Genomic DNA, 20428 nt, shown 5'->3' with positions numbered 1-20428 from the left:
AGGATATAGGCACAGATGGGAGCTCTGTGTCTTCCTGTGGCTGGGAGGATCCCATCAGGGATGACTGAGCGGACTGACACTTGGATCCAGACCCAGGGTTGAAAAGTCCCATAGAAGGCCTCCTATTGGCTCTCCTGTTCTCTCTCTCTCTCTCTCTCTCTCTCTCTCTCTCTCTCTCCCTCTCCTCTCTCTATCATTCTCATTGCTCCACTTAAGGAGGCTGAGGTTAGAGGAATGCCATCACACAAACATGCTGATTACGCATCCACTGTCCGTTAATCCTCGCTCTTCTTGTCCGTCATTCAGCAGATTTAAGTTCATTCAGTTCCCTCTTTCATTGAACGTCTTTGTGCTAAGCTGAACTCTGACACACATGCTTGCACAAATCACCTTGAGTCACCGTATTTTCATTTCATTTCTACAAATTATATTGTGGCGTAACCTTTGAACAGCAGTGGAGGTGAAGTTACTAATTGACTGAGTGGGCCTTTGCACCTCGCAGGCAACAGGAGGAGTAGTTTGTTTTTGGTAACAAGTACCAACGCTATGAAGTCAAATCATTTTGATGTACGATCTGAATGGTGAACTGCTCAAAGTTGGGACCTGCTTCTGTTTTTGCACTGTTTTTGGTTTAACATACCTTTGAATCAGTGGCCCTGACAGTATACAAAACCCACAGTGTGGATGTCAAACCTGTTTTCTCCAGAAATTAACACTTGTAATGTGATCAAGTAGCAAAAGACACAATTTCCCATGCATTTTAAATTGAACTTAAATGCAATTTCAATGAAAATGGTTAACGAGTTGTCAGCGTGGACATGTTAGGATTTTGTTGCCATCTAGTGGACTGAGCCCTCAATTAGACATTGCTGATTTAATACAGTTTTTAGTTAGTTTGAGTGTCTCTTGTTCGACTGGAAACTGATCAGATAAACCCTAAAGTGTGCTTTTAAGAATAATTGTATCAAAAGTATAATCTCTCCCAATCTTGTTGTTCAAACAGACATGAACATGCTGTTGCTACCTAAGTTCATAGGAGATACAGAAGTAGGTGACAGGTCATGCCAAGTTTGTGTGTGTAGTCTATGGTTTTGGTTCGTTATAACTTGCTATTGGTCAGAAATCATTCATAAACAACTGCAGAAATCTGGAGCATATTTCCCAATTTGCATGTAAATTGAATGTTGTTTTTTTTTTTTTTTTACCAGGAATGTCAGTCGAAACTGAATCCTTGAGTCCTGTATTGATGAAATTTCACATTAAAATGCTGAAAGACATTACTTTCCTGTAACTTTCATATCTCCTAACATTTAATCTAGAGAAAAATTAGTGCTGACTGTTGAATGCTGACAGAGAGGCATCACGAGCAATCAAGCCAAACAAAAACAAAATAAATGGAAGACTAAAATGGTGAAATGACAAAAACATGGACCCAGTAGATAAGCTCCTATGTCTAATACTATATCTGTTAGTGTTGCATAGCTTCCTGGAATCCTTCAAGCGAAATAGATATGACCAGCGGTAATGTTTTGATTTGCCATCAGCCTCCTTTATCCTCCTCTTCTCTGTATTTCCAGCCTATCAGTTCTTAAACTAATCATCAGCACAACTCCTCTTGCTGCCACACCAGCTGAACTATAAATCACAACTCTGTTGCTTTATTGGGAATGTTGGTCTGTTTGTGTAACTTGTCAGCGAGCTTTGGCCTTGGCACCGACAGTCAGTCTATGACGTGATTCTCATGGAAGCAAGCACAAGTTCTTCTCGAGAATAAGATGAAAGTCACTCATTGAGACAAGAACAATAGGAAACGGTCTTGCGGTGTTTGGTACTATCAGTTCACTGACAATGCAAAGCAGATATACTGTAGGCATGTGTGCTTAAAATTTCACACACAGATTAAACATTAAGCCTGGCATCCCTCAAAGGGAGGAGTCTCCGTGTGGTCGGAATAGATGTTTGGGCATATAGTACTCCCACATTCACATCAGCCGTCCATGAGGTAGACTGCTGGCCTGATGGGAAAGAGACACAGCATGAGATCGAGTACAGGTAATACACTCAATTCAAACTTTTTGAAGCGTCTTAATCTTTGTTTTCCAATTATCTTACAAGAGCTGACATCACTCATTGTCCTTTTGGTCTGTATATTCGATTGTATTTCCACGTTTTTAAACAATATTTCCAACTCTTGCTGTATTTTTCATTCCTTTGCCATTTTTGAGTCCTACTGTGCTGCATTCAGGATCAAATTTGGATTTGGATGGCTTTCAGATAGAACACTTGACTTGTCGAACAAATTCGCTACATCTGTGTGGATAGTGCTATCAAGATTGAATAAAGAAATCTAATTGTGATCATCATTCTTGACTTTCCCAGGCCAATTGTCACTATTTTACAGACCTGGTTAAGCTTCAGCATGCTGGTCTGTGAGTGCAAATAGAGGACCACTATGCCCTAGAACATTGAAAAGAAGGTTTACGGTGGGGAAAAGCAAACAGTGACCCATTAGCTGTACCGAAGTGCCTGTGGTATGAGCTATTCAGGAGAGGGGCTACTTGGCCATGTAGATGTGATGTCAGAGATGGACTTTATAGGGGAGCAGAGCATTACTAAATGTGTTACATTAGTATAACACTTTGTTTCTTTTTTCAAATTGTGTCTGAGAAACAAGGACTCAGTGTCACTGACATGATGAGCCAAACAGATAAACAGTGCAGAGGACAGGGACAGTTTAGTTGATTTCATTGCTCCCAGTGGCCACTATGGGGAGATGCAAATTACCCATGAGCAAATTTACATTGAGTTTAGTTTTACTGCACCTTTAGGTGAGGTTGGCCGAGCATACATACGCTCTTTTACAGCAAAGCCCTGTTAATGTCCTTGTAGAATAACTAAAACAAAAATAACAAGGACAGACAGGGTTATTACAGGGATCTGAATTCGAGGTCATTATGACATGGACTCAAGCCGATTCAAGATGACTCAAATTACTTTACCCTAGTCATTTGATATTCTTTCAGTTTAGTTTTGCTTTAGCCTGGCTGTCATTATTTCACTGTTTAAAAGTGACGGAGAGGTAATCTTTTTTGAGAAGGAATTAAGGAGTGAATAAGATCAAATTAAAATTGACAAATGCATTTAATACATTTTAAATCGATTTACCTTAACAAATTTCTCGACTTGACACAACCCGTGACTTGACTTTCCCATGACAAACTGACTTGGAACGTGCTTGAGACTTGTACCAAAGACTCGAGTCACGTGCCTGGTAAATAAATATCGCAAGGCACCAAGGGATAGAGGTGTTTTGATTCTTTGCAAATCTTTCGGTTTTCATGAGACCACTCACAGCAAAAGGCAGGTTTTTTGCTGGATCATTTCTGGTTCAAGGCTGGGTCATCAGCCAACCACTGTTGCAGGCTAAGCACAGGCAAGGAGGAGCAAGGATGAGTCATGGCAATTCACCAGCAAGGCCTTTGTAGTTTGCCAGTAGTGCTAGTAGTTATCACTTCTTTCAGACAGCGAAGGCCGACCACCTTTATGCTGTGGATAGCAGTGGTGAGTGTAATACACCAGAGTTTGAAAAGTGTTGTCAAGCAGCCGGTGAGTGGGGGCAGCAGCATTTGATGCCCTAATAATCCAGATCAGAGAGGAAATCGGCTTCCGTCACACACTTTTTCATCAAAGGGTCACTCTGCCCAATTTTACACATTAAAGCGTGTTTACAGGTCTTGGGGAGCACTACTGTATATGTGAATAAAGTAGTATAGCTAAAGCCTTTGTGGCCCCAGAGAAAAGTGGCAAGTCATCTCATAAATCGCAGGGATGTCACTCAAGTTGCATTGTGGATAGTGAAGTTGGCAGGTTTTGAAAAGCAATCCAGTGGTCTAGCGTTGTACTCCAGTAACACCGTTGGCCTTATTATGAACGGTTTAAAACCAAATTATTTTTGCTTTTCTAAATCCTGGTGACTACATTACCCACAAGTCATCTTAGCCACTTAATAGCACTGGAGACAATATGTCAGATTACATGTGTCTTCCTCTAGAGCCACAAAAGGCTCCTTGGATGGCCGGATGGCAAAATATTTGTATTGTGTGACCTTTACAATATTATAGCAGTCAGTGTGAATTACTGTATGTGCATTACTCTAATTTATATCTTTGCATCTGTAGAGTAGCATTGACTTTGTTTGATTTCATTTTTAAATACTACAATCATATACTATTAATACATTCATTTTGCAGTGCATTAAAGGAGAGATGTCATTTCTGACTACAGCTGCCAATTTCTCTATGGATAATTATACAGAGTGAGCACACAGTATCAAACCGTATCATCTGTCTAAACATGAATTTTACACTCAGACGCTGACAAGACAACCTTTTTTATATAAATGGTGAAAAGGACAGGGCCCAAACCGGATACCAACTTGGAAACTAAATAAGAATGGGTAACAACGAATTAAAAACTTGTTACATCGAGGATTCAGTCATGCCCTATATGTAAGAGGAATATTTTTTAAACCAATGAGGTGTCATGGAATTATTGTCAAACAATTCTTACATTGTTGGTGCCCTTCACTGAAACTTGTTCAGAGAATGATGGCTGATCTTTTCCATATGTTTTCTATTTGAAGATTTGAAGATTTGTTTAGATTTTAGTGTATTTGGCACTATCACTATCTCAGTTCTTCTGATCCAATAATCCACTTACACAGCAAGTATTGATTTATATAAAAACGCTGATCGACTGACTGCCAGGTCCTCCTGCCAACTTTTGACTCTTTATCTGTCACATATTTACTCGACATCTGCAACTTCAATGTTCTATAATTCCCTCCCCTTTTAGAGAGGACAAAGACTAAAGATAATCACATAATGCCCAAAGTCAAACCCTGTTTTATGGTACCTCAGCTGATAGTTAAAGTCAGCACATGTCATCCAAGGATCTTACTGTTGAGTAGACAGACGCACAGAGACGTTCACAGAGCTGTAAGTTCAAATTAATATACTTAAAATCAACGATCAGGTCTGACTTCTGTTGCTATGTTGACAATTTTAATCTGGAGTGTATGGTACCGATGGTGATATAAAATGAGTGCAGGAAGTATATCATATATGTTGGTATGTATGTATGGAAATGTGTGAATATTGAATTTCAGTGCCTGAACTTGATGCTGTTAAAGCAATTAAATTGATACGATTTGTGTTTTTCAAGGTTTGGTGGAAATCATAGGGTTGACAGAGTAAGTCTGCTCTCCATCTTATTGTTTACACCAATATTCATTTATGTATATTTATTCATTCATACATTTTATCATTTGTTCACTGTACTGCTACTGCTTATAAAAATAATGTTAAGATGATCGGGCACAGCATAGAGTTGGGCATTCAGACTGTAGCATTTATAGCAGCCCAGAATCATATCCCATTAGTATATAGTATGTACAGCATGAATATAAAACTGTGATTGACTCAGCTGGGAATGTTGACTTTTGGAACGTAGCAATCTTGAAGACTTTGGGTCCGAGATAAGGCCAAATGTGCACATAAATACTGTTAATGTGTCGATAATAAGGGGGAAGGCGAGGGTAATCGGCACTAAAAAATTAAATGTAATTGTAATCGATGCAATTGATAGATAGCTTTCATTGAATATACTGAAAAAGAAATGGGGCATTTTTAAAAAATAAATATTTATCTGCTGAAACATTAAGTTTAAGTTTAGAGGGTCATAACAAATGGAAAATGTTGCTTTTGTTTCTCATAGCTTATAAGTAAAACTTATATATCTTATATAAGATATATATATAAGATAAATAAGATATCTCTCGTCTCTGCCTTTTCAGGAAATTTAAATTCAATCCAAAAGAGGGCATAGACAACCCAGTGATGGTCATCACAGACGATGCAGGTATCTTGCATACAACTTATCTTGGATGAATCAGACGATAGGGAAACTCTGTTCAGGGACGGTATGACTTTTCTGTCTCTTCCGACTCAGTGTCATCACCCAGCCCACGTCTGTGTGTTCTCAAACGAGAGGAGGGGGAGTCCTACGGCTTCCATCTGCGGGTGGAGAAAGGACGCCAGGGTCACATCATCAGAAATGTGGTTTCAGGAGGGGTGGCGAGCCGCAGTGGCCTTCAAGATGGAGACAGGCTTCTGGAGGTCAACTACTGCTATGTTGATGATGTTCCTCACCCTGAGGTAAGATGAGCTCACCACATTATTAAACTCACAGAAACCTCTACAAAGGTAACAGAATGCTAAGTGGTGACTGTGATTCCGTTTTTATGACTCAGGTGGCGAGGAAGATGAAGCTAAGTGGACACCAGCTATGTTTGTTAGTGCTGAATGGGGAGGAGTATGAGCGGGCTCTGTCCAGAGGTCAAGACCTCCGCGATCTCACCAGAGCGCAGAAGGGCGAGGGCTGCAAACCACCCAGATTCTGCCACATCACCAGGGATCCGGTCTCAGGTCTAGGCATCAACTTCACACCCGTGGAAGGTAACATTTCTGCTGGTAATCACAGGTTCAAGGTCCCAGATTAGATGTCCATCAGAAATCTGTGCAGTGTCATGCAGTCGCTCCTCCTGTTTCTGCTCTGTAGGAGAGAAAGGTCGCTTCTCTGTGAACCTGGCTGCAGGAGGGGCAGCTGAAAAGGCGGGGGTGTGTAAGGGAGATCGCCTGGTGTGGATGGACGGAGCCACAGTGTCTGACCTGACACACTCTGCTCTCAGCAGGATGGTATGTGTCAGGCCCTTTTCCTAATCAGCATCAAAAAAGGTAAAGCCCCTCTTTTGCTGTACTGGGTTACTGTCATTCACTCCAAAACTGGTTATTAAAAGAACAGTTCACCCAAAAATGAAAACTCAGGCACCATTTACTCACTTTGATGATGACAGAAATTCAGGTAAAGTGTTTTAGTCCACAAAACGTTTCTGGCATTCCACAGCAAAACAACTATCCAAAACAACTGAAGAAGATGGGGACTTGTTTTAAACACAAAAAAACCCCCACATAAAATGGATCCATACTGCTCGTCTGGCATAATCCAAGTCTCCAGAAGCCCCAAGATCCCAAATTGATTTGAAAAGACATTACTTTCCGTTTTAAAACTGAAATACTCACCGTAGCTGCTAAGCTAAAAGAGTTAGCTTGCACTCCGTCTGAATTGGGGGAACAAGCTTGACAGTGTGTTATGGGTGTACATAATCAATCATAATCAATTTTGGATGACCACAGCTTCTTAAGACTTGGATTACGCTGGACCAGCTTCATTTTATGTTATTTTTTCTGTGTGTGTGTTTTTTTTACATTTTAAAACAAGCCCCCATCTACTTCAGTTGTTTAAAAGATTGCTGCAACACTGTTTTACTGTGAAGCTCAATAGTGGTTTGTGGATTATGCAACTTATTATGCAACACCTAACTTACCATTGGAAAGGGGGTGAGTTGATGAGAACAGAATTTTCATTTTTGAGTGAACTCTTCCTTTAAACTTAGATGGCCTGTAAATGTTGTTTCTAAGAATACATGTAACCAAGAACTGTCAAAAAAGTGAGATAAAACAATAATTTATAGGTGATATATGTAGAAATTGGCATCCTGTCTAATTGACACCCACAAGAAATGGGGTAGCATTAGTGCTGCAAAATGTAGCCAGCGCAGTAGTAAACACTGTTAGCCGTGCAGCTGGTGGCCTCGACTGTGATCTTGGAGCATGGGGTGGATTGCTACACTGCTAACACATTACCTTCTGACAGGGATTTGCAAGGGCTAGCTGGTAAGCATGCTAACTATGTCATGATGTCAAACCTTTTTATTTCTTCACATCCTGTTGATAATTGTAGTTCATTTTTTTTGGTTTTCAATTAAAATTTCCAACATATAGCACCTTTTAGAGGAAAATGAACACAAAAACTCATCGATTACAATTATAAGATTTAATGTATAATGTCCAAATTTGTCTGGCAGTAACAAATAATGTTTTGCTTTAGATGAAGAAATGTGGCAATCACATCACCATCCTAGTAACTGACAGCGAGAGCGAGCAGAACTACATCCGACAGAGAATCCCAATCCTGCCCACCATCGCTGTTCCACATAACCTACCTTATAGAGCCCGGAAACTCCACCTGGTCAGTGGGTCTGACGGCTACGGCTTCCTCCTTCGGCTGGAAAAGGCGCCCTCAGGACTCAACTGTGAGAGAACACAGGGAACATGAAAAATCCAACACATGCTTTCTCGACTTTAGTTTTTTATTTAAATATCTCTCTGTGTTTGCATACTAGTTCATGTCCTGCGTGAGATGCACAGTGGCAGTCCAGCAGAGAAGGCAGGTATGAAGGATGGAGAGCTGCTGCTCGAGGTCAATGGAGAGTCAGTGGAGTCACTGAAGCATGAGGAGATTGTGGACAGAGTGAGACTAAGTGGACAGCAGGTCTCCCTCACCACCATCACTCTGCAGGGGCTGGAGTTTTACACTAAGGTGGGACTCACTTAACCAGAACATTTTTTTTAATCAAATGTTGAGGCTGACGCTTGCTGTACAGCGAAAAATGATTGAAAAGATAAGACATTTTTTTCCAAAAATAATTCATATCTAGATCAGGGTAATTGTTAATGTTTTTCTCTTTAATTTTTTTCTCCAGTTGGGTCTATCACCCCTTCTCTTCTGTGAGGAAGATGCTGATGAGAGAGTAAAAGAGAGCAGCACACCAGCCGCTGCAGCAGAGCCATCACCACAAGAGGAAAGAGATGCCTCCTGTAAACCCAGACACTGTTCTCTCCGAAAAGGCCCTTTGGGGTTTGGCTTTAACCTGGGCTGCGTCCCACACACTCCTGGGACCTTCATCAGCCAGGTATCAAAGGCAAAAAGAACAAGAGCAAGAGCGCAGGTCAGGATACTATTTTTTCTGTCAAATGTGACTCTAAACTTTGCTTTTTTGCTTGTAGGTGGCTTTTGGAGGTGCAGGCCAGAGTGCAGGATTACTCGTGGGTGATGTGGTGATGGAAGTCAATGGACAAAATGTGGAGGAGAAATATCTGGAAGATGTGATTATGCTTGTGAAGGACGGAGGACATTTTCTTTCCTTACAAGTCATGGATAAGACTGACTACAACAAGCTGAAGAAGACTGACACACCTACCAGAGATAACACTGACAGTGAGGTAAAATAACAAAAAAAACACCTTTTTTTATATCATCTTCTACATCATCTATTTACCAATATCTTGACCATCTGTCCTTGTTCGCATCCCAGCAGGAGGATGAGAATTTTGAGATATCATGCTTGTGAGTGACAAAGACAGCATATGCCGACTGAGGAGACTTCAAACTGACTGAAGAAGAAAAGTAGAAAAACATTTCATTGGCCAAGACTGACTTAATCTGATCCCAGAGGAATCCATAAGAGATACAACAAGCTTAATGAAACTGTGACAGTGTGACTCGTACAAACCACAAATAAATGGTGTAAGGTGTATTTGTGTATGATATGAAATTGTCTTTTGGTTCAGTATTAAACTTTCAGAATGTAGAGCATTTAATCTAATTGCCACACAATGTCAATCAAATAGAATACAGAATACAGGCTGTGTGGACAAGAAACTGGTGATATGAAAAGTGTTAATTGTATTGTTTTGGGTGGGAGTGGAGGGTTATGTGTGTTTTATGTACAACACATTACATATAAAATGTTTGTCCTTGCGAAGAGTTTATGTTTATTGAAAATGGAACTGACAGCAAATATTGTAGTTGTGAAAAAAAAAACGTTGTTCTATTGTATAACACATAATGTGATCGTACCCATGTGTGTGATTGTTCACCAACCATTTGCCATACTGAACTTGTAAAATTGTATGGGCTAAAACATGCTATACAAATAATAAAACTACAATAAATGTTTTAGCAGAATTAATGTCTTTATGAATTATCTTTATCTAGTGTGAATTCTTTTTAGATGGTTCACTGCGCCCTCTCGTGGCCATATGGCAAAAATGTAGCTTGTTCATTAGCTGTTTTTAAGCCATCATAAATTAACTACTGAATTCGATATCTGAACGGTAAGGCTACATTGTTGGAGGAATACGCATATATCAAATGCAAGAAACGTCCAAATGTCGCACGCCATATAAATATCTCATTATATAATGTACACCGTGGTTACACAACACGGTCTGACGGTCTGCAGGCAGCAGTTTCTGCACAGGCACTTGTGTGGACAGCTGCAGTCGGTCCTGTCCTGGTCCTGAGGGTGACATTCAGGGGAAGCAGTTAGCATCATAGACATTAGCATCGACAAAGGCATCAACATGGCACAGGCTGTGCAGAAACTGATCGGCGGTAAGTTTATTTGTTGTGCTATTTATCCCTTCATGTATCCAACACCTGGGAACTGAATTGTAGTTACGTGTGTTGTAAAATCTTTATTGACAAGACAGAGCTAAGACTAGGCCAACGCTGCCAATTGCTCCGAGACTGTGATCAATTGAATGAAGTGGATGTAACACTAGCTAATGCTGTTTGGTATAGTAAACGCCGAATTATATTGTTAAATTATATTCATTTTGCTTTTGACTTTTTGACAAATTTTACACTTATTTGTCCAGTATTCTTGCTTTGCACTCGTTACATTCAGTAGGTAAACCATATAGCTATGTGGCTAATGCTACAGATCGGCATGCAGGGGAGCCCTTCAGCTTAAGCTAACGTTAGAGCTAAAGTTGCACAGGACTCATGTTTGCAACATTTCTTCTCTCTTAGCCGCTGTCACCTACTCCAAACCCCGGCTATCAACCTTCTGGTACTATGCCCGTGTCGAACTTGTCCCCCCTTCCCCTGCCGATATCCCAAAGGCCATCTCGGGGGCCGCAAACGTCCTCAAGGGTCTCCAGTCAGGACGTCTCGGTCAGCTCACAGTGAGGGTGAGTGTTTCCTACAGAACTTTACAGACCACTGGTTTGTGGTGGCTGTACGGGGTTCATATAAAATAATGACAGTGGGAGACTTTCTGATATCCTGATTTGAGCTAAAACTAAAAGTTTGTCGAATACCTGACCAAAGGACAATTAGTTGCCAATTATTTTGATGATTGATAAAAAAATTCAGACATTTTCTGGTTCAAGCTTAATAAATGTAAGATTTAATGGTTTTATTTGGTAAGTTACTCATGATAATATATGAAGGGTTAGGGTCTTTTATCACCTATAAACTAAATGATTTCTTGAATTAAAAAAAATAGTAAACTGCTTTCATACTAATAGTATAAGAAACAGTGTGGCCTGTGTTGCTATAAAGGTTGATACCCATGGCAGACCCTTATGCGGTTTGTTAACCAGAATTTATTAAATTGTTTTTAAATGTCTGTCATTTTAAATCTTCACTCAGATTTCAAAACAAATATTACCCAATTATTCCACATACAATCTAGCCATGCAAATATTTATAGTTTTATTTACTAAAGTTGTCAGTTTTCAACTGCTGCAATAACTATTATTTTCATCATGAGTAAGCTGTTGTTTATTTTTCATGATTAATTGATTCATTGTTTAGTACATAAAATGTCTACGAATTGTTACAATTCCAAAGTAAGAAATGACGAGGAGAAGTGGCAAATCCTTTCATTCAAGATGCTGAAACCAGCAAATGTTTGATGTTTATTTGTTTATAAAGATTACTGAAACAATAAATTGATTGGCCAAATGGTTAGTGATTGATATTCTTCAGATTGATTCATCAACTAATTGTTGCAGCTCTGCAGCCAAATGGAATTGACCTTTTTGAAGGTGCCCTCGGGACAAATAAAACCCCAGTGGTGGGAAAAGAACTGAAATTCCAAACTATAGTACAGTTACATTAGAGAGTATTCTTCTCAAATACTGCTCACAGTATTAGTTATTTTTTAACCATTCGTGTTCAATACATTATCAATAGCAGACATTAAATCAAAGGGGTTGCTGTAACTCCAAATCTTTAGTCTGAATTACTCCATACTCTGTGTTGACCTGGGCCTGTTGCAGAGTTTTGTTTTTAGTTTTTTCCAAATGTCAGGGATTTTAATGGCCCGTTTGTGGAGCAAATGGAGCATGCCTTATTGGCTACAAAAATGCAGATTGCAGGTTTGGATATTTATTCAAATTGTACTTAAATTATGATTTTTAAAATGGCCGAGTAGGTTACATGGTGTGATGCATACGTGAGTATGAATAAAATTACAGACCTGAAAAATATTCACAAAAGTATAAGTACAGTAATTTGAGTAGTTGTATTTAGTTATTTCATTCCTGAAAAATACAATATTGTGATTTGTATTAAAAAAAAAAAAAAAAAAAAAAAAAAAAGGGTTCCAGGAAACAATATATCTGTCATGCAGAGGTGTCATTGAGAACATTTGCTTGTTCAGTCAGGTTTATGGACTGGGTGAATACCATAGTGTCCGTAGTACAGCTCACAAAACAAACTCGAATGATCTACATTGACATCACAATGATCTACAAGTTATTTTGGCATAGAGCTTCTAACCTTGTTTGACCTATGATGTCATTTGTGCGCGTCTGCCTTAGCACACAGCTACCCATTATCAATACAAATAAATAGTCTTTTTCAAATTTAAGAAGTGACGCATGTCAGTTGTAATGGTTCAGGATACAAAACACTGGTAACTGAAAATGGTTTTAAAATTTCATAACCTGGCAAAATAATTGAATATATAGCATGATGATGATGATGATAATAATAATGATAATTATTATGATAATAATTTAAGTAATTGTTGGATTATTGCATGCTTAAAGGCCAGAGAAAGCAGAGGGGTGTATTCATCAGTATTCTGTTTTCTTTGCTGAAGTCTATGCTATACAAAAGAATCCTGAATAAATCAATCCCCAAGTAGGACAATGGCGGGAAGATTGTCAGTGGTGACTAAATCACAATCAAATTTAAATCTTTTTTTTTTTTTGTTTCCTCACAGGATACTTTCAGGAATGGACTAGTGGCCACAGAAGTGTTGATGTGGTTCTACATTGGAGAGTGCATTGGCAAAGGAGGCATTGTTGGCTATGCTGTCTAAATTTTTTGGACTGTCGTGCTTTTATTTCTTTTGAGCGTTGTATGCTCGACTTCCTGCTAAAATTCTAGGAACCAATAAATATATATCTATTGTTAAACAGAACGTCTTGTTTTCTGAGTCTTTGCCTTTTTCATATAACATGCATGGATTTAGTGGTGTTTAGGTGTTTGGCATCTGTGTATAGCAAAAATCATTATAAATGATTAAAGCTTAAAGTACTGGGATAGTACCAAGGACACTAGGAAAAGCTTGGATGTAAATAATAACTTCAGGGGCCTCGTATTGTGAATGCTGGATCAACTGTCAGGTAACGGAGTCATTGTTATTGGTGGTGGTAACACCTGTGCTTAAGAAGGTCGTAAAATGTTAAAATCTAACAAAGGTTAAAATGTTTGCTGGAACTAGGAACTATAAAGAAAAGGAATAGTCCTGCATCTTTGCACTTGACTGTTCACTCATGCCTCCTTTAATAACTTTGCCTACAATGGATTTGCATCTTGATTTTTACACCCAAAGATAAATATACATAGTGAGCTAGTTTTAGATGTTCTGGTGTATATGGGCACAGTGATTGTGCTTCACCGTCCTATTAATTATAGCTATTATGTAGAGAAATCCAAATTACATTTAAATGTATCTTAAGTTAATATAATTTATTCTGATATGAAATGCATCTTTGAAGATGCAGTCGGAACAGGAGAGTTGGCATCATTTTGGCATCTTGACCATAAATTAAATAGTTTGCATTGTCCCCACAGGATTCAGTTCAGTTCCTGTTAACAGCCAGCAGAGGGAGCTGTGAGTATTGTACGTATTGTTCAAGAAGCGTTGGCACTGTATTGGGTTTCAGAGCAGGTGGCTTCTATCATTTTTTAATGCAATAAGACATTTCATTTGGCAATACTGATTGGATTAGATTTGGTCCTGATGTTTTCATGCAGAAATGAATAATAGCACAAGCACAAATCAGTTCATTCGTTGTGCTCTTTTATTGAGAACTGTTGAACAATTTTGTTACAAAACAAGTCTTTTCTTGATATCAATTATACTCTGGTGGTCCATTATATAAGTAAACATACATACAATTAAATAAAGGTTAGTTCAAGTGAAAACACTAAAAACTCAGCAACTGATATAACAACTATCAGATAATATTAAAACATGATGAAATGTTTTTCTAGGTGTGTTGGAGACCTAACAATACTTGTAAATGCACCAACAACAGCATTACCATATTACTCGTACAGATCATAAAAGAGCAGAATAATATAGATGAATCATGTAAGATTGAAATGATCAATCATGAGCAAATACATCTAAGGTTATCTCATGTTACATCCTTTATGACTTTTGATAACATCATCACTTGACAAGCGTCACACCGTGTATGAAGTAATGGTTGTGATGGTACAACTATCAGTGGGAACAGAGAACAGGACTGTTAATCAGATACGTACATGTTCAAATATTATCCAGCAGTTATCAGATGCGAGGCAAGATACCACTTCTCTGTATATTGTATTTGTGTGATTGTGTAGCAATAACGTATTTCAAAAATGTCTTAGAAAACTATTGTGAAAATGTGATCCAACAGCACAATGCAGAACGCAATATGTAATGTGTGGAGTTAAATAAAAAAAGAGTATATATAATTTCTGGAGAAACATTTCTCTTAAAAAATAAGAAATACAACTTCATCAGTGTGGTTTGGTACAGTTTAAAAATGTTGAAAAAATATATATTCCAAAAGCACTGCCGTATATTACAACTCCGATTCCATAAACGTTTGGATCCTGTAGAAAACAAACAAATTAAAACTCTGAACTATGTTTTCGGACAATGTAAGTTTTTCTGTAGTACAATAATGCGTTTCACAGAGTAGTAACATTCCCAGTGTTTTGCCGCCCCTCACCCAACTTGTTTGAAACATGTTGCTGGGATCAAATTCAGAAGCATATTTTAACAAAAAAATCAATGAAGGTGAAGGTAAACCATTAAGCATATATATATATTGTCCTTGTGCTGTTTTTCAGTTGACTCAATGTCAGACAGAAGTAGCAAATTATCACATTTTGTTTTGTTGTTATTTTCCAGTGTCCCAACTTTTTTTTTGGAATCTGGCTTGTATGCGAGGCACATGAAAAAACATATTTTCAGATTTTCAAATGCTCAAACATCAGTGTTCACTTGAGATTGCAGATCTTGACTGAGGTTCCAACTCCAAAACCCGGATAGAGGGGCTCTACAAACGTGGTCTCAAACCTGTGCAGGAGGGTCATGCTGTTGCCTATGCTATAAAACGCCAGCACGCCCGCAGTGTGGTCCAGGTACACGCCTATCCTGGGGGAGTGGGGGGCGCTGATGGCTTTGTCCACCCGGTTGTGCCAGGCAGAGTAGCCCGAGTCGGAGCAGAGGAGACTCCAGGATTTATCGTTGTAGCCCAGCAGACACAGCGAGCCTTTGCCCTTCCGGCTGATGCCCCTGTAGGCCACTCCGATGGAAAACTCCCCGCTCCACTCTATCTCCCAGTAGAAGCGGCCTCCGGACAGGGCTTCCCGGCAAAGCACCTGGGCAAAGCTGTCGAACCTGTCCGAGTTCTCTCCGTAGGGCTGCAGGTCCCTGGTGCGGATGACCTTTCTGCTGCTGTCAGAGATGTACAGCTCCTTGTAGGCTGTGTTAGGGTCCAATTTCAGCTGGCAGAAGTCTGGAGAAAACAAATGTCAAACATTTGGTAACTGAAGAGGTAATCTATGTCATTTCTGCTGCTAGGGGTTATCGTAAGCAAAACAAAAGATGTTAATAGCGTGGGATCACGGGAGTTTTTGTCTCCACTGTCAAACAACAACCACCACTGCTGATGGAAATCTATCTGACATGACTCATGCTTAAATGTTCACAGACGAGGTGATGCTGTCAGATCTGATTCAATTTGATCTATTTGCGGTAAAGACACAAGATACTTACATTTCACAAAATCGGCTCTGCTCTTTGGCTCTGGAGGAGGCGCGCTGTCCACTGTCACTTCTTTGCCTGCACGCGAATAAACAATGTTAGGTCAACGTGATCTGCACACACCCGCAGACTTTCCTTTATGTTTTTTTCTTTGAGGTTTTTCTCCTTGGAGTGTTTTTAACTGAAGAGTCTCTGATGCAATCCCTCCCAACGGTTCACGGCAACTGCATTGTCAACCTAAATAATAATTAACCTCTTACAGTCTCACATTGCTGTATGGGACGTGACTGCGCTCACCTCTGCTCCTTCTGTCCAATGTCCGACTCTCCGTAGTGTACACGGGGACCTCGTTCACTGTAAGACAGAACGCATTCATATTTAGAAAACTCGGTTTGCTGCCGTTTCCTGCCTATCCTGTAGAAGTACCGCGATCAGTTTCTGAGGTCATACCTGACTTGGAGATCTTGAGCAGCTCTTCTCTGCCAAACTCCTCCAGGCGGTCCTTGATCTCAGCCACAGCTTTCCTGACGGCCCCGAAGGAGAAGTCGGGATTCACCGTCACTTTGGGTATGAAGCTGTCGTCGGTGGGGGTGCAGAGGTAGTTGAAGTTCTGATGGGGGAAAGAGATGAAAGTTTTGCGACGAGGATGAATACACAGCAACAAGTCCTATATGAGAAACAAATGGAGTTGACCGAATGTTTTTTTTTTCGCACGGGCCACGATTTTAAAGTTAAGATCACACAACCTTGAAGCTAGAGTCATGGTAAAACTCACACATTGTGAGTAATATATCAAAGTGCTGCTGTGTAAGCCTCTTAAAGTGCCTGTTTAGAAAATGTTACACCCAAATGATACAAAAGGCTTGTAGTTGTGTATTTATACTGTCAATCGTGATCATGGACGACCTGTGTGAGTAAACCGTCTCATAAAAACCACACCCACATGCATATTTGACTGCTATTAGTCTAGAGTCAGAGTGAAACTGCGAGGTCATGATAGTAACACATTAACACTGACACAGTTTCTGAGTGCAACGCCACTGTCGTAAATACAAATCCCAGGTCTGCAAGAGTTTGTCAGGCGTAATGTAGGCGCTGACTGCAAACAAAACTCATTACATCATAACAATGTTATGTGCTGTAAAGTATAAATGAATGTTACGCTGTGATCCTACCCTCTCACTGAAGTTACACATTGCAGAAACAAGTGATAGTAGGTTGGAGTGACTGAGACAGAGACACCATTCATCCCATTACAAGACACTGTTCCATCAGAATGATGTAGAAGCTGTTATTTTAAGGTCAAAGGTGCAATATGTAAGAACCTGTCACCTCTTGAATACATGCTAGTGACTGCTAACTGCTGCAAACCGTAGCTGCTGTAAGCTAGTTAACTCAGTTAGCCGTGCAGCTACCAATCTGGACTGGGACCTCAGAGTGCTTTTAAGAGAAAGGACAGGCAGGGGCTAGCTAGTTAGCATTCTTACTTCAACAGATGTCATACACGTAATGTCAAAACTCTTACTTCTTCACATTCTGCTGATAATGTTAGTTATTTTCTGGAAAATCTCTTACAATTATTTCGTATTACACCTTTAAAAAGTGTCATAATGTTGCTTTAATCTCATTAAATGACAACTCCAGATGTATTTCTTCATGAATAGTTGCTATGTTACCTGCAAGAAGTGGATGTGGTCCTCGGTGCTGTACAGCTGCTTGAGGCCCGACTCCTTCTTCTTCAGTTCGTCAATCTCCAGTTCCAGACGCTCGATCAAAGCTTCGGCCTGGTTGAAAGCGGCCTTCTCGTTGATACCAATCAGCTTGGTCACCTCTGACCTCATCCTCTCAATGGAGCGGATCATGTCCTCGAACATCTTCTGGCTATCCACCATAGCCCTCTGTGCAGAGTTCTGCACACAAGGTTCGAAATGTCAGCTATTTACAGAAGTGCTGTAGTTTTTAAAGAAATTACTTAATTTATGTAACTACATTCAGTGATTGGTTGACGTTACCTTGAGCGAATCCACCGCGGTCTTCAGCTCCTCCAGCTCCTTCACCCTCTCCTGGCATTTTTGTCTAATCTCAGCTTGAGAGATTCCCAGGAGTTTCTGCAGGATAGAGACATATTACACAGCCAGTTATTTCCCTGTTTTGTTTAGAATTCAATCCCACGCTGACTGGCCTCCTTTAATTTAGTATTCATAAGATGTAATTGAATGTCATGCTGTTTTATTGTACTAGACTTAAAGCCTCGTATTTGTTGGTTCCATAAAAACATTCTTTCTCATTAAGGAATATCTGGGGAGGCCCTTGGGCATGTCTAATAAACCCGACTCAAAGAATCTCCTTAATACGGCCAGCTTTTATCTCGGAGGGAGAGAAAAAAAAATCTGTAATGGAATTCTGGCCATGTTAGGAATGTGAATCTACCGCTGCCTGACTTTTAAAGAGATGTTTCAAGGTGCACGCAGCACTGACGCGCAGAATAGAGGGCTTCTAATTCAGCTTTTACTCAAGCCCACCAACCCATTCTTCAAGATAAGCTTGAGGAATGTGGGGAATCTGAGTGGGGGGGGTCGAACATGAGAGGGGGGAAGGGAGAGAGCGGGAGTGAGATGTGTGTGAGATCCAGGTTGTAAATCGTTAGATGAGAGAAACCAGGCTGGCCGTGTTGTAAAGAAAAACAGCAGGATGAATTATAACTCCCATCATGCCACGAAAATCCTTTAGCCCATATTCCTGCTGCCATAAAAAACACTTTCAATTACTCATCCATAAAAACTAGTACAGCTCTGACTGGTGCATTTTTTATACTACGGTATCTGTTGACAGTCTAATCTCCTCTCCATCGTTTTTTACAGGCAAAGTGAATCATTTGAATGTGCGCTGCAGTGCCGTGGTTACAGCGCTGTGATTGGCCGGTCATGAGGTGTCGAAGGCCTTGACTCCCTGACATTCCAGTATCATTACAGGCCAACTCCCACAGGTGGGAACCGCCGCAGCAGAAGGAAGTTTCTGTATATCTATCCCACAGCTGGAACGCCGCATTCTCTGAAAAGCAGCTTTCAGAGGCGATAACTAGAAGACACTCCCCCAGGCTCCACGCAGCTAATCAGAACGCTGGACTTGTTTTGGCGGTGAATGCCTGCCAGTTTAGCTGATAGTGTTGGCGAAATGGGTCAAAGTACAGGCGCCAGTTGTAGTGCAGGGGCAGGAGTTGGGAAAAACAACCTGTTTTCACACTCAAAATACTTTATATTTCTATATTTCTAATGTATCAGGGTTGTGCCTCTTTTTTTTAACAGTTTATCAGTCTTCAAACATATTACATTTCAATTAGGCTGCTTATTTCTCTGACATGAAATCACACTTTCAACCCATCAAAAGACACAGGAGGATCTCTTACCTGTTTCTCACCCCTCTCCGCCTCAGCAGAGACAATGTCATGGCCCCTGTGCTCACTGACTGTGCAGATAGCGCAGATACACATCTGATCTGTTCGACAGAAGAGCTCCAGGGACTTCTGGTGCTGCGGGCAGATCTTCCTGTCCAGGTTTACCAGCGGCTCCACCAGCTTGTGCCTTTTGAATGTGGCAGATTCGTAGTGGGGCTTCGAGTGCTTCTCGCAGTAGGACGCCAGACAGTTGAGACAGGACTTCACAGCCTTCAGTTTCTTCCCCGAGCAGAAGTCACAGGGGACGTCGCTCGGCCCGGCGTAGATGTTCCCCTGGGAGGTGTTGAGGTTGAGGGTCAGCCCGCTCTTCTTGATCTTCTCAGCCACCATGCTCAGGGTGGCGTTGGGCCGCAGCACAGGCCTCTGGGTGAATGTGATCTTGCATTGGGGGCAAATGTAAATCCCTGTGTAGTCTGCCTCGTTCCAGTAGCCACTGATGCAGTCCATACAGAAACTGTGGCCACAGGGGATAGCCACAGGGTCCCTCAGAAGGTTCAGGCACAGGGAGCAGTTGAAGTAATCTGGAGAAGTGTGATCAGCCATTGTGATGGGCCAAAAACACAGTCAGACCTGCGGAAACAGGCAGAGAACGCCAAAGAGCAGATGGAGATTTTCGTCGAGTGTGCCTGGGAGCCCGCCCTCAAGATTGTGGTACAGCCTGCCAGAGACAGGACCTACTTGTATTTCTGAATTCCAGAGGTTATTGATTGAAAGCAGACAAGGCCCTCCCCCTGTGCTGTGAGTATATCGAGCCCTGCCCAGTTCAGATAAGCAGGTTGAGCAAGGAGGGAGAAGGGAGAGGGAGAGAGAGAGGACATAGAGAGAGAGAGAGAGTGTGTGTGTGTGTGTGAGAGAGAGAGAGAGAGAGAGAGAGAGAGAGAGAGAGAGAGAGAGAGAGAGTGAGAGAGAGAGAGAGAGAGAGAGAGAGAGAGAAAGAGAGA

General features: G+C 40.7%; 3 protein-coding genes across 4 annotated transcripts; 2 read left to right on the top strand and 1 right to left on the bottom strand.

Annotated features, from left to right (window-relative positions):
- The first annotated feature begins 1962 nt into the window (after positions 1–1962).
- On the top strand, positions 1963–9927 carry nherf4b (NHERF family PDZ scaffold protein 4b). 2 transcript variants are annotated; one of them, XM_030437211.1, is made up of 11 exons: positions 1963–2052; positions 5224–5251; positions 5855–5919; positions 6010–6215; positions 6311–6515; positions 6619–6755; positions 8008–8212; positions 8303–8499; positions 8663–8872; positions 8967–9182; positions 9275–9927. In XM_030437211.1, exons 1-11 carry the CDS (start codon positions 2019–2021, stop codon positions 9308–9310), a joined length of 1539 nt encoding a protein of 512 aa, XP_030293071.1. In that variant the 5' UTR covers positions 1963–2018; the 3' UTR covers positions 9311–9927. The 2 variants fall into 2 exon arrangements, with proteins under 2 accessions (XP_030293071.1, XP_030293072.1); XM_030437212.1 differs by lacking the exon at positions 1963–2052 and adding an exon at positions 4946–4997.
- Positions 9928–10196: 269 nt separating this feature from the next.
- Positions 10197–13183, top strand: atp5l (ATP synthase, H+ transporting, mitochondrial F0 complex, subunit g). The gene is made up of 3 exons (XM_030438741.1): positions 10197–10356; positions 10777–10937; positions 12983–13183. Exons 1-3 carry the CDS (start codon positions 10326–10328, stop codon positions 13079–13081), a joined length of 291 nt encoding a protein of 96 aa, XP_030294601.1. The 5' UTR covers positions 10197–10325; the 3' UTR covers positions 13082–13183.
- Positions 13184–14047: 864 nt separating this feature from the next.
- On the bottom strand, positions 14048–20314 carry ftr82 (finTRIM family, member 82). Its single transcript, XM_030438740.1, has 7 exons — positions 19440–20314; positions 18046–18141; positions 17710–17943; positions 16484–16643; positions 16331–16387; positions 16046–16111; positions 14048–15785 (listed from the first exon to the last, which is right to left on the bottom strand). Exons 1-7 carry the CDS (start codon positions 20028–20030, stop codon positions 15265–15267), a joined length of 1725 nt encoding a protein of 574 aa, XP_030294600.1. The 5' UTR covers positions 20031–20314; the 3' UTR covers positions 14048–15264.
- Positions 20315–20428: the final 114 nt, after the last annotated feature.

Source organism: Sparus aurata, chromosome 13, assembly GCF_900880675.1.
Source record: "Sparus aurata chromosome 13, fSpaAur1.1, whole genome shotgun sequence".
NCBI lineage: Eukaryota > Metazoa > Chordata > Actinopteri > Spariformes > Sparidae > Sparus > Sparus aurata.
The sequence above is the reverse complement of the archived record's forward strand: the minus strand, read 5'-3'. Positions and strand labels throughout refer to the sequence as shown.